The following is a 13,619-nucleotide window of genomic DNA, read 5'->3' as shown; positions in this document are numbered from 1 at the left end:
TCTGTCTATATCAAGATGAATATCTAAATTATTGGTATTCTCTATTTATTCGCGTCTCACGCGCGTGTACGACTCTCTTTTGACGTATGTACTTGAACTCATGTATATATACGCACGCAAGAAGAATGCACCCTTCGCGTGGGCGTCCGTCACGTGCGTGCTTATCACGTGCGAGGGCATTCGCACTCGTGTGTTTGCATCGGGCTGATATGACGTTCTTGTTTAAAGTGTCGTATGTGTTTCAATGTGCGGAACATGATAGCGCCATTGTCTTCGAAAAATTGTATCCAAAGCTTACTTCATATTTTTAAAAAATTTCATATTTAATATTTAATAATCTAAATATATCTAAAAAAATGGGATTTTGTAATAATTTCATTAAATCGATTTCCCCAATATAGGTGATTAACAACTAAACAGTTTAATTTAAAAAGTTCGCTAAAGTTTTGATATTAAATTATCGTGCAAAAAATCTATTGTGAAAATTTACAATACCGTATTTGACCTAAATGCAGAATTACAATACAGTGTAATATCTTTAAATCGCATTTTCGCCAAATAAATCTTTCAATTTTCTTCCCCGTTGATATTTGCTTCTCTCGCACCTTTTCGTTTAATGTAACTTCATAAAGATCGTCAAGGGCTGCTGCCGCATCGCTCTGCAGTAGCCTCTCTATTATTCGTTGGATCGCACTCGATGCAGCGGAAAAATGTGGACAACGTATTAAGAAGCGAAAAGTAGTACGACGAGGTAGCTCAGGCTTCTTGAGAAAGTTCTGAATTAATGATGAAGTCAGGACCAAAAACTAGAGACGAATATAGACCTAAAAATTCTCAATAAATATATGAATTTGTTAGTTAAAAGATATTTTTCTTTACTGAAAGTTTATAGTATAAGTTTTAGTAATGTATCTTTTCTAATTTTTATATTTATTGATTTTTATTAATACGTAAATTTAGTAATATTTTTTTAGCATGTTAATTTGCTATTTTGTCAGTTTTCAGTTTGTTTAGCTTTTAATTTTTTGTATACAAAATATATAATTATTTTATATATAAAAGTAATATTTATGAAGTTATTTTTTAAATTTTTGTTTGTCCAATAAATTCTCCATTTTGACGGGACAAAAAGTTATGTTTCCAGAAATAAAATGGTTGTATTAAATTTGAAGAGGATATCAGGATGTTATTAAGACTTCGAATTCGATTTTACCCTTTTTAAAGGATCGGGTTAACTTCCTTCTTAAAAATTTGTGTGCAGTCAGCTTTTTTGTCTTTCTCCCCGTCGATCTCTTCTTTTAATATGGGTCAGCCTGATTATGCCGAGACATGAATGGTCGCGTAAAAATAAGAAGAGCGATGCTTCATGTAGGCGAAGTGTTGCGGATAAAGGGGAGTGAAGAGCGTAAGAGCTTAATAAATATTTAAGGCTCCCCATTTCGTCGTTTTTTGACGAGAGAGAAATTGTGATACGCAAGGTAATAGTCATACTACTCATGCTTTGCTATGGATTGGAATTTTATTAAATTTTAAAAGGCAGATTGGTTTTTAAAAGACAGGAACATGGTGTTTTATTAGATGCAATATGCAAATTATCGCGTTTCCACGTTGCAATTTAGTAGTTGCAGATTGAAAAATATGCTTTTGTTAAAATATATATTTTTCACCGGATGTGTCATTAGAAAATATAAATATGGATATCAATAAATTTTACGAAACATTTTTATTTTAAAAATATTACAGAGGTATATCATATTTTATTAATTATATATCCGAGTATATAATCGACAGTTTGATAATTGCAGATTACAAGAATGAATATTTATTCTTTTTTTTTCCAACTAACCAACTTGCATAACTCATTATTTCTTTTCATCTCTTTTCTGTCTTCCAATTTATTATTCTTTTTTCAGGATACACTCGGATAATATTAAATAAATGGAATTCATTCTTTGTTGAAGTTATTACAAGACCAGATTTACCAATTACTTCTTTCCTAGCTGATAAGAACCACCCATCCGTAATAAGTATCAGCTCTTTTATTACTCGGCATTATTAAATATTGGCGGATTATACTTAAATCGAGAAAAAGTTAATAAAATGGTAAAATTCATAACATTTTAAACAACGTTAATAGACTCCACGAAAAGAATCGGATAATAGAATAAATAAAATAAAAATGGAATCGGATATGGAATAAATAAATAAATCTAACAAACTACTATATATAAATTAATATTTATTATTTAATATCTGAAAAATTGAGGAAGGTTTTAAAAATGGGGAGGTTTCTTTCGTCAAGTATCTCGTGTATGGGAACATTTTATAGCGACTTGATATTTATCATAATTATTGTGGGCGGAATAATTTACACGTGTAATAGCCTACGCATTATGGTTGGTGGCGAAATGTCAAAATGATGTAGTGCACACCGTGTACGATAGTAATCGAGACATACAGGAGAATCAATTTTTTCGAATCATAATCTGGGTCCTGTTTAAATTCCTTGGGATTGTAAATGCTCGCACATTACGTCGGGTGCATAAAAAAAACATGCAACAATGTGCATTTATTAATAAGCTTCACAGTGCCGCTGCAATGCTGCGCTTCGCGTATGGAAACATTAGAATTATTTCTTATCTTTCTCATTCTCTTAGCAGATAGTCACAATCACGTTACGAATGATTAATGAATATTACAATATTAGAATTTGCCTGTCAAACAATTATTGTGAGAGCTCCCTTTTTATGGATTTTCTGAAATTCCAATGAATTATTGAAATGTCGCGAGCACGCCGAGGGTTCACTTGTCGCACGTGAAATTCTTCTCCATGGCGGCACGTGCCATCGCAACGGTGAGATCGCGTAGTGGCTATTTTCGCCATTACGTCGCGCTATTTCCATCGTCGCGCGCTCCGGGGGTACACGGACTTCAAAATTGATGTTTGTCCTCGTCGCATCGGCTTTCCATTGACGTCCCAAAATAAATCGCCAATCGACGTAACCCCCGCCAGATATATCGACTGGATGCATCCTCGCTTCTAAATCGGGCGGCTCGTAAAGTAACGCCAACTAGCCGTGGGCGACTTTTACATCTTACACAAGTGGACTATTCGACGATCGCAGTCCTAAAAACGCTAACCCGAAATATTCCGGTATAGCCTCGAGTGGATCAAGTTCTTCCGTTCAAAATCTTTCGTATCGCGAAGAACGAGGCGAGCAAGTAGAAAACAATCACGATTCCGCAATAAAGAGCTTATTGATCGTATTATTGCCCCACAGCTCAATTTCACGATTCTTCGTCTCCTCCAGTTCTTCTAATGTTAAAACTCGATAAAAGACTGATGTTTTGTTCATAAAATATTACGTATTTTTCTTGCTTATCAGACAGATATATAATATTTTCAATATTACCGTAAGCACGTTTTAGATTCATTGAGGCTTTTAAGACAAATCATAAATTACTTCCGGCATATTAGCAACGACTAAAAATTCGTTCGTCAGTAATGATTTTCCGTCCTGAAATCGCTATGGGGGAGTATTTATTCAGACGAATAAACTTTTGTGAGATAAGAGTTTCTTTACAAAGATCAATCGAGGTAATTTTTGGAGCTCTCGGAGGGATGATTATTTTTTCATTCATCCTCAAAAGATATCACCTAAGCGCCCAAGCATCCACGCGCGTCTGATTACACGTGATTTACTAGCTTAGTATACCATTCTGTTCGTGATTTAACTAAGATTTAAGAGGAAATTTTATTTAAAAGCTGAAAATGGACAGAGGCCAACTTAACTCAGTGTATTATTTTGCTTCTGATTCACACCATTATTCTCAAAGTCGTTTGATATTTTTGAGGACATTCAATCCAACTGTTTCGATCGCTCGACAGGTTAATTATGTGCCTGGCAACCTTTACCAACGTAATTTCCGATTGTCGCTCCCGACATTCACCCAAATCGCGTATCTTCGATCTGTTTGACTATCATCAGTACTGACGCGCATTGCACTCATCGATTGCTTGACACACTTTCGACACGCCAATTCCAGTAGAGATTGCCAATAAGTAGATACGTTAACACGTAGATTATTTATTATAGATTATAGATATGCATCGTGTGTTTCTATTTTTATTGAACCCGTTAGAATATCAAGTCTAGCAGCCTCTGGTAGACACGTACACCACGCGTTCACCTGTTAGTCTATTAATAAGACAGGCCCGCGGACCACTTTCTGGTAAACTGAAAGTGTATGTGCCTGATACAGGGTAGTTAAAAAAAAAATCCAACATTTATATATGGAAATAACTTTTTTGGAGAAGCAGAACTGATGACGAGATATCACGAGCAACAAATGTATTTTGTCTTCGAAGAGTCTCCACTTGTTTGCCATCATTGTCAACGCATTCTTGGAATCTTCTTCAAGTGGTCTTCAGAGCTCTGAGGTATATTTCTTTGGGTGTTGCAATCACATTTGTAATTTTGCACATTTGAGATCTTGCACATTGCAATGATGGTGAACAAGTGGAGACTCATTTGTTACTATGATATCTTGCGTTACCCCAGTTCTGTTTCTCTAAAAAAGTTACTGCCATACAAGTGTTAACATTTTTTTTAAGCACCCTGTATAGTACAGACGAACTATTTAATATTTATGATAAAATGAAAAATCAACAGAAAGTTCAAACAGTGTATCAACAGAATTTCGACAATTTTAATCTAATCTACGATTTATAACTTTATTAAATCTATAATTTTAACTTACGGTCTCCTAATGTAAAAAATATTTCAATCTAATAAATTCTTGTGCGCCACATTTAGTGACGGTCCTGGAATGGTTCTGTATGCGCTGTACAAATTTTATTAGACTACTTCAGACTAAGATCAGCGTATGAATTTCTTTCTAATCTAGCGTAATGTAGTAATTTCTATGAGAGAATTCTTCCTCTGATCTATAAGGCTGTACGTCATGTATGTGTCAGGTGAATACTGAAATAACGGTGCGCGGTATAACTTCTCGAACGTGCTGTCAGAGAGTTATTAACGACGTTATGACTATGATTATTATAGATCGCTGCCGAAACTCAGCAGCCAGGACGAGGATGGGACGAACCCCCACACCCAATACACAGGCGTCACACACTTCGAACCCATACCGCACGATCATGACTTCTGCGAAAGGGTCGTCATCAACGTGAGTGAGAATTTTGGCATTTTAACCGTTTCGAATCTCGCATCCCGCCGCCTTTCCACGATACTTCCAGAATGACGAACAGTCATGCAAATGACCTCACCAATTGACGTATCGCAGCGCGTCTCGTCGCTCTGAGAGAAAATATATTCCTTACATTATAATATTTTTTTTGTTTTGTGTCAGGTTAAAGAATTCTTAAAGAGACATGTTAAAAACTTTTTGGCTCTTTATTACCATTGGCGCCACCGATTCTCGGAGGTGAAAAATGACTCCGGCTCCGAATGCCAAAAAAGTTTCGTCTTTACGGAGCCTTGGCACCACGGATCTTTAATCTCTCGCGAATTCTTGGTGCCGTAAATCCTAGATTCGACGGTTCCCAAGGCAAAGGCAGTAAAATATGCTACTGATCTCTCATATGTAAATATAATTCCATTTTTAATATATATTGTTCTCTAATCTGTTTTCTTTTGCTCTCTCGTCGTTTTCTGTAACAAGTTCTCTTTTATCACTATGAATTACCGCGTACGTTTATTACGTAGGTAATTCCAGTCCGGTTCGGCATTCACACGCTTCCTTTTCTGTCTTTTTTTCTTTCTTTTTTTTTCACGAAGTGAGATTAGTCTCAAGACATGAAGTGACCTACAGACTGCGTTTTGGCGGTCATCCAAGTTCGTCTTGGAATCGGAGGCGATATAGAATCAAGGTTATATTGTGTGAACGGAATTATCTGTCCTCGCGCGCGGATGACACGACTGCATTGCGCCAATTACAACAATCGATTCAATCGATGCATTTCACTCAATTTTTTTCTCCTTTTTTCCCCCCTTTGTCTCAACGTGGTGGGCACGTGAACCTCGACGGAGGTCAAAGCACGCCGCATGACGTACGCGTGGGTGAAGCGTGTGGGTGTAAGAATCGGCGTGCAACGTGCACTCTAATATATAACATATATGCCTTCCATTCTCTGTCGATTAAGAGCAGAATATTAAAAGCGTTAAAATGTAATCGAACATTATCTAAATAATATATTTTAATTTTTTTCCCTTCATAGTGATAAAAGTGCTTTTGATCTCCTTTTGTGAAGGCACGTTGTTCCTTTATGACGAATGGGCCATGCAATGGTTATCTTTCCTACTCGTTGATCCTTGAGCGTAATTTTATTCACGAAATACAGGTTCATACAGAGCGGAAATACGTTCGTTGCTGGATTTACATTTTGCTGCCTTTACTTTTTTTCTTTCTGTTTTCTTTCATTTCTTCTCTTTATTTCCGTTTCACTGTGAATATAAGTTTTGATTTTTCTCGTGTATTCGGTTCTCCAAGAATAAATGACTTCATCGACTCGTTATTGTTGAACAAAAATTACCGAAATCTTTATGTGTTCCTCATTAAGTAATTAATTAAAAACTTGCAACATTTTGTGCAAAAATATTAGAAGAGAAATTAATTCTGTTGTTTGTCTTCAAATTAATACTAAGTCGATTATAGTTCACTCAAATACGGTTCTAGATTCTTTCGTTCTTTATCTTATAATTCATTATTCAGACATATTTTTGTTCTCGCAATATCACAATTTCTTAGTAGTAGAGTTGTTGATTCAACGTATCCTTCAAGATTAAAAATATCTTTTCAGACTAGCTCCATACCATTCTACGTAGCAAATATTTAATTCTATAGTTTTCCAATGTTATGGCTCCATTGTGTGAATCTTTCCTGGTAAATGCGTTGTTTATCATCAATATAAATTCTCGATTTGGTCATAGACTTGGGGCATTGACAAAAGGTACCTTGAACATTGGTACTAACATATATTAATATAATATAATATAATATATAATATGTATAATATATGTATTTCCTAAAAATTTTGAGAACCTTAAAATTATCAGACTACTGAACATAAGTTAACATCACCGTTTGGTGGCCCACTCACGATCGATGTGACAATCCCTGATAATACGTTAGTCCCTTTGTGAAACGAGCAACCCCCCGACAATCACCCGCCCCCCGTTCCAATTAATCGCTCGAACGGTGCGCCCCGCCCAGCGTGGCGCCACCGTACCAATAATCGATTATTGCAATCGACAGGTGAGCGGGCTACGGTTTGAAACACAGCTGCGTACGCTGAACCAATTTCCGGACACGCTGCTCGGCGATCCGACACGGCGGCTCCGATACTTCGATCCACTGCGCAACGAATACTTTTTCGATCGGAATCGACCTTCCTTCGATGCCATACTCTACTACTATCAGAGCGGCGGCCGCCTACGCCGCCCGGTCAACGTCCCGCTCGATGTCTTCTCCGAAGAAATCAAGTTCTACGAGCTGGGCGAGATGGCTACCAACAAGTTCAGGTACGAACCGTCGGCTGTCTGGTTCTCAGGGATTTCGCGCGCGTAACTCAGTTATTGCAATTAAAGTTGGTGTAAACGTCAGATTCCTCGATTCTCTATAAATCCTTGAGTCTACAAACATCTTCGTTTCCTAACATCAAATATTTTTATATCTATAGTCTTCTCGAAACGGATTACATCTTTTTACTTCGATGTATAGATTGTTTTTTTTTTACCAATTTAAAGTGAACTTGTTTCTAGACATTTAGTTCTATAAGAGATTCTAGCTGCATTTTGTATCCAAACTTTGTTTCTGTAGACTCTCAAAGAGAACTTGTATAAACATTGTGTATCACCGCAAATACAGATACAAGCATAGTCTATAGAAAACTTAAGAGGAGTAAGCCAGTATTGCGGTACTAATGAAGTAACAATCGACCAAACAGGGAGGACGAGGGCTTCATTAAGGAGGAGGAGAAGCCGCTGCCGTCGCACGAGTTTCAGAGGAAGGTCTGGCTCCTGTTCGAATATCCGGAAAGCTCGCAGGGTGCCCGAGTGGTCGCCATAATCTCCGTCTTCGTGATCCTCCTGTCGATCGTGATCTTCTGTTTGGAGACGCTACCCGAGTTCAAGCACTACAAGGTCTTCAACACGACGACGAATGGCACGAAAATCGAGGAGGACGAAGTGCCGGACATCACGGACCCGTTCTTCCTAATAGAGACTATCTGTATCATCTGGTTCACGTTCGAGTTAACAGTGCGCTTCCTCGCCTGCCCAAATAAATTCAACTTCTTCCGTGACGTAATGAACATCATCGACATCATCGCGATCATTCCATATTTCATCACCCTCGCCACGGTGGTGGCCGAGGAGGAGGACACGCTGAATTTACCCAAGGCGCCGGTAAGCCCGCAGGACAAAAGTACGAACCAGGCGATGTCCTTGGCGATACTCAGGGTGATCAGGCTGGTCCGAGTGTTCCGGATATTCAAGTTATCCAGGCACAGTAAAGGCCTCCAGATCCTCGGGCGGACCCTCAAGGCCTCCATGAGGGAACTCGGGTTGCTCATCTTTTTCCTTTTCATCGGTGAGTTTAATAACGTTCTACGAACGATTAGCGATAAGAATAAGACGAGAATTGAAGATTTATTATTCATTTTATATGAATTACGTTTACAAAAGCTGCAAGATAGATATATAATAATAGACACCTACATTTATCTGGATTCGATATTTGCAGATATATTAAAGCGATATATGTATACAAGTACTTTTCCCATTAATTATATTATAACTTATTAAAAATATATTAATTAGAGAATTTTATTGTATATACACTCCAAACAACACAATGTCCAAAAGAAAAACATAAGACGTCCTAATGACATCTTTAACCCTACTTTCCGGTCCAGTGGACCGCTAAACGTTTTTCGGTTTTCTAGTTTTCATATAATAACATAATTTTCTAGTTTCCTTATAAAAAGTTTATCATGAACTATTCAGACTCTGTATTTTCAATTCTTATATTACATAAAAATATTAATTAGAATGAAAATGATGGAATAAAGTGTGGCTCGCTAGGGTCAAGACGTTTTATGCCCCGATTTTGGACATTGTGCTGTATGGGACGGAATATAATTTTAATAATACTCAAATTGTATTGGCTTATAAGGATTTATAATTAATCTAAAGAGATTAATTAAATTAAGCGGGAAAAATCTAGGAAGGGAAAGTCAAGAAAAGAGAAAAGGAGAAGGAAAAGGAAAGAGAGAGGCAATATCGAAAAATAGTACATTTCTTGAAAATAGGGAAGCTCAAAATAGGAAGATCAAGCTTTTGTAATTCCAGCTTCGAAACCTATGGTTCTTAGTATTTAATCGCTCCTGCGGGATTTATGGCATCGCTCTATCGAGCATAATCGGAAACTTTCTTCTTCTTCTTCTTCTTTTTCTTCTTTTTCTTCTTTTTCTTCTTTTTCTTCTTTCTCTTGAATTAGGGTTGAGCTTGTTTTTCCAACTTTATGGCGTCTCTTCCGAGGCTTATTGCTGGTCTTGTGAACATTCATTTTTGTTTTACCGTGGGTAGGCTGCTAACCTTGCCCATAAATCTTTCTCCTTCGTCCGGGCTTAGGACCGGCAGTGTTGACTCCTGAGCTACTCACTCACTCGTCACACAGGCGGAGTAAGCATATATGGGATAATGGTCGGGATCTATTGATTACTAGTCGATCGCTTTTGTATAGAGCCACACGTCACCCCCAAAATTGTTCACTTTTGCCATTGCAAGTTATTATTGAAAACCGTTTAAAAGATTGAGGTTTAATTTTAAGAATTTAAAGGTAGCAAAATGCTGTCATTTCTTATATTTTACGAATAAATTTGTTATTTAAATAATATTTGTTGTTGTTTAAAAATCATATGTTGTCACTCTATCGATTTTATTTTTAGATTAGATTTTTTTAGTTTTTTTTAAATTAATTTCTTTGTAATTGATTGGTTGTGTCAATATATTCATAATAAGACTGTCATTCAAAATCCGTAAATTGATTCATAATAAGTGAAGGTTGAGAGATATCACAACACAAAGTAACATTTTAGGAAATTCTAATAAAATCTAACTATTTTTGGCTCAATTTTCTAAATTTTACCTAACACACAGATGCAACTATTAAAATATTACTATTTTCCAACAACCCTTTTACAAATAAGATTGGACAAATGTACAAATTGTTTTTTCACATTTAATGGTGTTAACCCTTTTTAAGAATAAAATTCTATAGAACCAATGACTTTAGTCTTACATGGAAAAGTTCCTGTTATTAGATATGCCAACATACAATAAGACGACAATAATACAAAACTTCTATAAATGATTTTTTTGCTATTGAAAGACGAGCCGCAAATTCTCATCAAGGAAATTACTTGACTGATTTCTGAACTGAAAGTTGAATCAATTCGGAAATTGATTGAAAGGGAATCAGTTGATTCTATAGTTTTAGAATGTGGACAGGTCCAAGTGTTCCAGGTGTGATCACGAAATCATCTAGATTGGATGATTCTAGTAACTGAGTCGTGTGCTCACAACGTATATACCATGTGGACGGTATCTAGGTGCGATCAGCCGATTACCTGGATTATAAATAATTCTGTTTAATCCTGGGATGTGGGATAAAGCGTATAACCACATGGACGATTCCAGATGCGATCAGGAAGACGAACGGATCGGACGATCTCAGTAGTCGGATCCTCGCCTCCTCGCGAGACCGATGTATACGACGCGCGTGGACGATGACGTATACCGTCCTGACCCGTGCCTTCCTCTTGTGTGCGTTGCAGGTGTGGTGCTGTTTTCGTCGGCGGTCTACTTCGCGGAGGCCGGCACGCAGGACAGCTTCTTCAAATCGATACCGGACGCGTTCTGGTGGGCGGTGGTCACAATGACGACCGTGGGATACGGGGACATGAGGTACAGAGCCACCGGGGGCGTTAAACCCACTGAACCGGTGTTTTCTTCCTTGCATTGCAGGTGTGGTGCTATTCTCGTCGGCGGTATACTTCGCGGAGGCCGGCTCCGAGAATTCGTTCTTCAAGTCCATTCCGGACGCGTTCTGGTGGGCCGTTGTCACGATGACGACCGTGGGCTATGGTGACATGACGTATGATGTACTCACTTTCATTTAAGACTTTAGTTAATGCCCGCAAAACAATGATGACCGCTTTAGGTTGTCGAAAGAGGGAGAGAGGAAGAGCGAGAGAGAGAGAAAGATCGAGAGCGAGAGAGAAAGAGAGAGAGGGGGGGAGGGAGAGAGAGGGAGAGAGAGAATGGGAAAGAAAGAGAGCGAGAGAGAGAGAAAGGAGTGAGTGAAAGATAGCGGGAGAGAGAGAGAAAGGAAGGGAAGGGATGGAGGGAAGAAAGGAGGAAGAGAAGATAAAGGGAGAGAAGAGAGAAGAAAAAATGGACAAGAAAATAAGAGGGATACGAGGAAAATGGAAGGGATTAGAAAGAAAGGAAGAAGGAAGAGAAAGAGAGAAAAGAGGAAGAAAGAGAGGTGGAGGATAAGACGCGAGAAAGAGAAAAAGAAAAAAAATAAAGAAGGGGAGAAAAGAGAATGGAACAGATGGGAAAGGAATGGAAGGGAGTGAGGAGAGAAAAAAGGGGAGGGGGAGGGAGGGAGAGAGCGAGCGAGCGAGCGAGCGAGAGAGAGAGAGAGAGAGAGAGAGAGAGAGAGAGAGAGAGAGAGAGAGAGAGAGAGAGAGAGAGAGAGAGAGAGAGAGAGAGAGAGAGTGTGTGAGAGAAAGAGAGAGAGAGAGAAGTTTAAACACACGCAGCTCCTCGACTTTTTTTGGTCACTGAACATTTCTTTGAGATTGCACCAACACTGATTAATTATTTAAATATTTTTTGCAAAATTTGGATTGAAATATGTTTTATAATGTATAATAAATGCGAACTTTAAATAACTTTATAAGTTTAAATAAGTGTACGCGGCAATTGGCACGCAATGTGAATAATATTAGTAATATTAGTATTAAGCAATAATTATTGAATTATATTCTATAACTAATTAGTCGAGTACGATTAGTCGAGGTTGTTGGCGCAATCACTTTTTATCCTTTATATCTTTGCCTTTCCTTCTGGTCGGCACGCGTTGCTCGAAGCACGCTTTGGTTATTCTACGTTGATCACGTACTTCCCTGTTTATTTGAAATTGTTAATAATGGACAGATTTGACCAAGATTTTGATGAATAAGAGTTTTTCTATTACATACGGGAGAATAATTTTGAATAAAAATTTTAATTAATCTAATTGTGTTTATTTAAATACACGGAAAATTTAAGTTTAACTTTAATCCGAAATCCATCTACTTTGATCATTATATTTAACGAATGATTAAGCAGTTCATATGGAATTTTGGGATAATTAAAGCTATTTCCCTATTGGATTGAAATGATTAAATCTGATACACTTCTTCAAGTTTTCCTGTTTTTTTCTTATTGCACACTCATTAATTACGAAACTGATATCTATCTGATGCATTGCACACATCCTTAAATTCATATATAATGCCTCTTATTAGAAATTTTTAACATAGGTTGTATAAATCAGGTTGTATAAATTTTTTTTCATATATTTAATAAGCATTAATATTATTAAATTTTGTAGAGGCACTTTATATGAAATTCATATATTGTTGCTCACAATTACAATTGGAAAACCCTAAATATCACGAACCAAAACTGCTATTTATCACGTCATTTTCCAATTATGCAACCTATAATTACATGTTTCCATTTTAATAAACAGATTACATTTCATATTCCATTTCACAATACTTTTGCTTTTGCCTATTTACACTTCCTCATGCTATCTGCTATTATCACTTGTTACATTAATGATAGATCCTTTTTAATAAGTTCAAAATCGATTTTCTAATAGTTGCAAAGAAATCAAACTTTCGTTAAAAATTAATTTACTGTAAATTCCTACAAAACGCATCATCGTAACGGCGATACTGTCGAAACATTCTATATATACATATCCCTGAAACTTCTAGAGCTATTATGTAGCAGCTTATTCGGCACTTCGCGCGAACGTACGAATGTGTAAAATTAGTGTGGCTCAGATCACATCAACAACACCACAATTTTAACGCTCGTAAAGATCTTGACGATGCCTATTGTTTCTTCTGCGCATTATACATCTTGCCATTTGCTCAAACGTGACTCTCGAGTATCCTGCATATCTCTCTCTACGAAAATATCTACTTTATTCGATAAATAAAATAGTATTAAAAAGAAATCTTTTTTCTAGAGGCTTAAAAGAAAAACAAAGTTTCAATCAATCTATTTCCTAGTTAAAAATTTTGATATCAGACGTAAGTTAGTTAGAGTTTTTTTTTAATATCGAAATACTAAGCCAATTTAGCTTTCTTTATCTTTTGATGACTGAGTGAAATCTTATTCTCGACATTTCCCCTCACTTGAGAAGAATTTCCGTTATACGGCCTAGGAGGCCTCTCGAGCGCGATTGCCTTCCGTAAATCAATAAAGTGTCCTCAGACACTTCGGAACCGCCCTGGAGCGAAGGAAAAA

The 13,619-nt window shown here is 37.1% G+C and overlaps 1 protein-coding gene across 16 annotated transcripts in view; it reads left to right on the top strand.

The window, feature by feature from the left end:
• Shaker (potassium voltage-gated channel protein Shaker) overlaps positions 1-13,619 on the top strand; it is a 117,774-nt gene that overhangs the window by 87,011 nt on the left and 17,144 nt on the right. For 14 of the 16 annotated variants that reach the window (XM_071793152.1, XM_071793156.1, XM_071793153.1 and 11 more), the window contains 4 exons: positions 5,067-5,190; positions 7,279-7,544; positions 7,970-8,613; positions 11,052-11,181. In XM_071793152.1, the coding sequence (XP_071649253.1) occupies positions 5,067-5,190; positions 7,279-7,544; positions 7,970-8,613; positions 11,052-11,181 (1,164 nt within the window). Of the gene's footprint in view, positions 1-5,066; positions 5,191-7,278; positions 7,545-7,969; positions 8,614-10,861; positions 10,992-11,051; positions 11,189-13,619 lie in introns of all 16 variants that reach the window. The other 2 variants (XR_011734341.1, XM_071793150.1) reach the window with 2 other exon arrangements.

Source organism: Temnothorax longispinosus, chromosome 11 (genome assembly GCF_030848805.1).
Source record: "Temnothorax longispinosus isolate EJ_2023e chromosome 11, Tlon_JGU_v1, whole genome shotgun sequence".
Lineage (NCBI taxonomy): Eukaryota > Metazoa > Arthropoda > Insecta > Hymenoptera > Formicidae > Temnothorax > Temnothorax longispinosus.
Note: the sequence above shows the minus strand (reverse complement) of the source record. Positions and strands in the feature narration are given on the sequence as shown.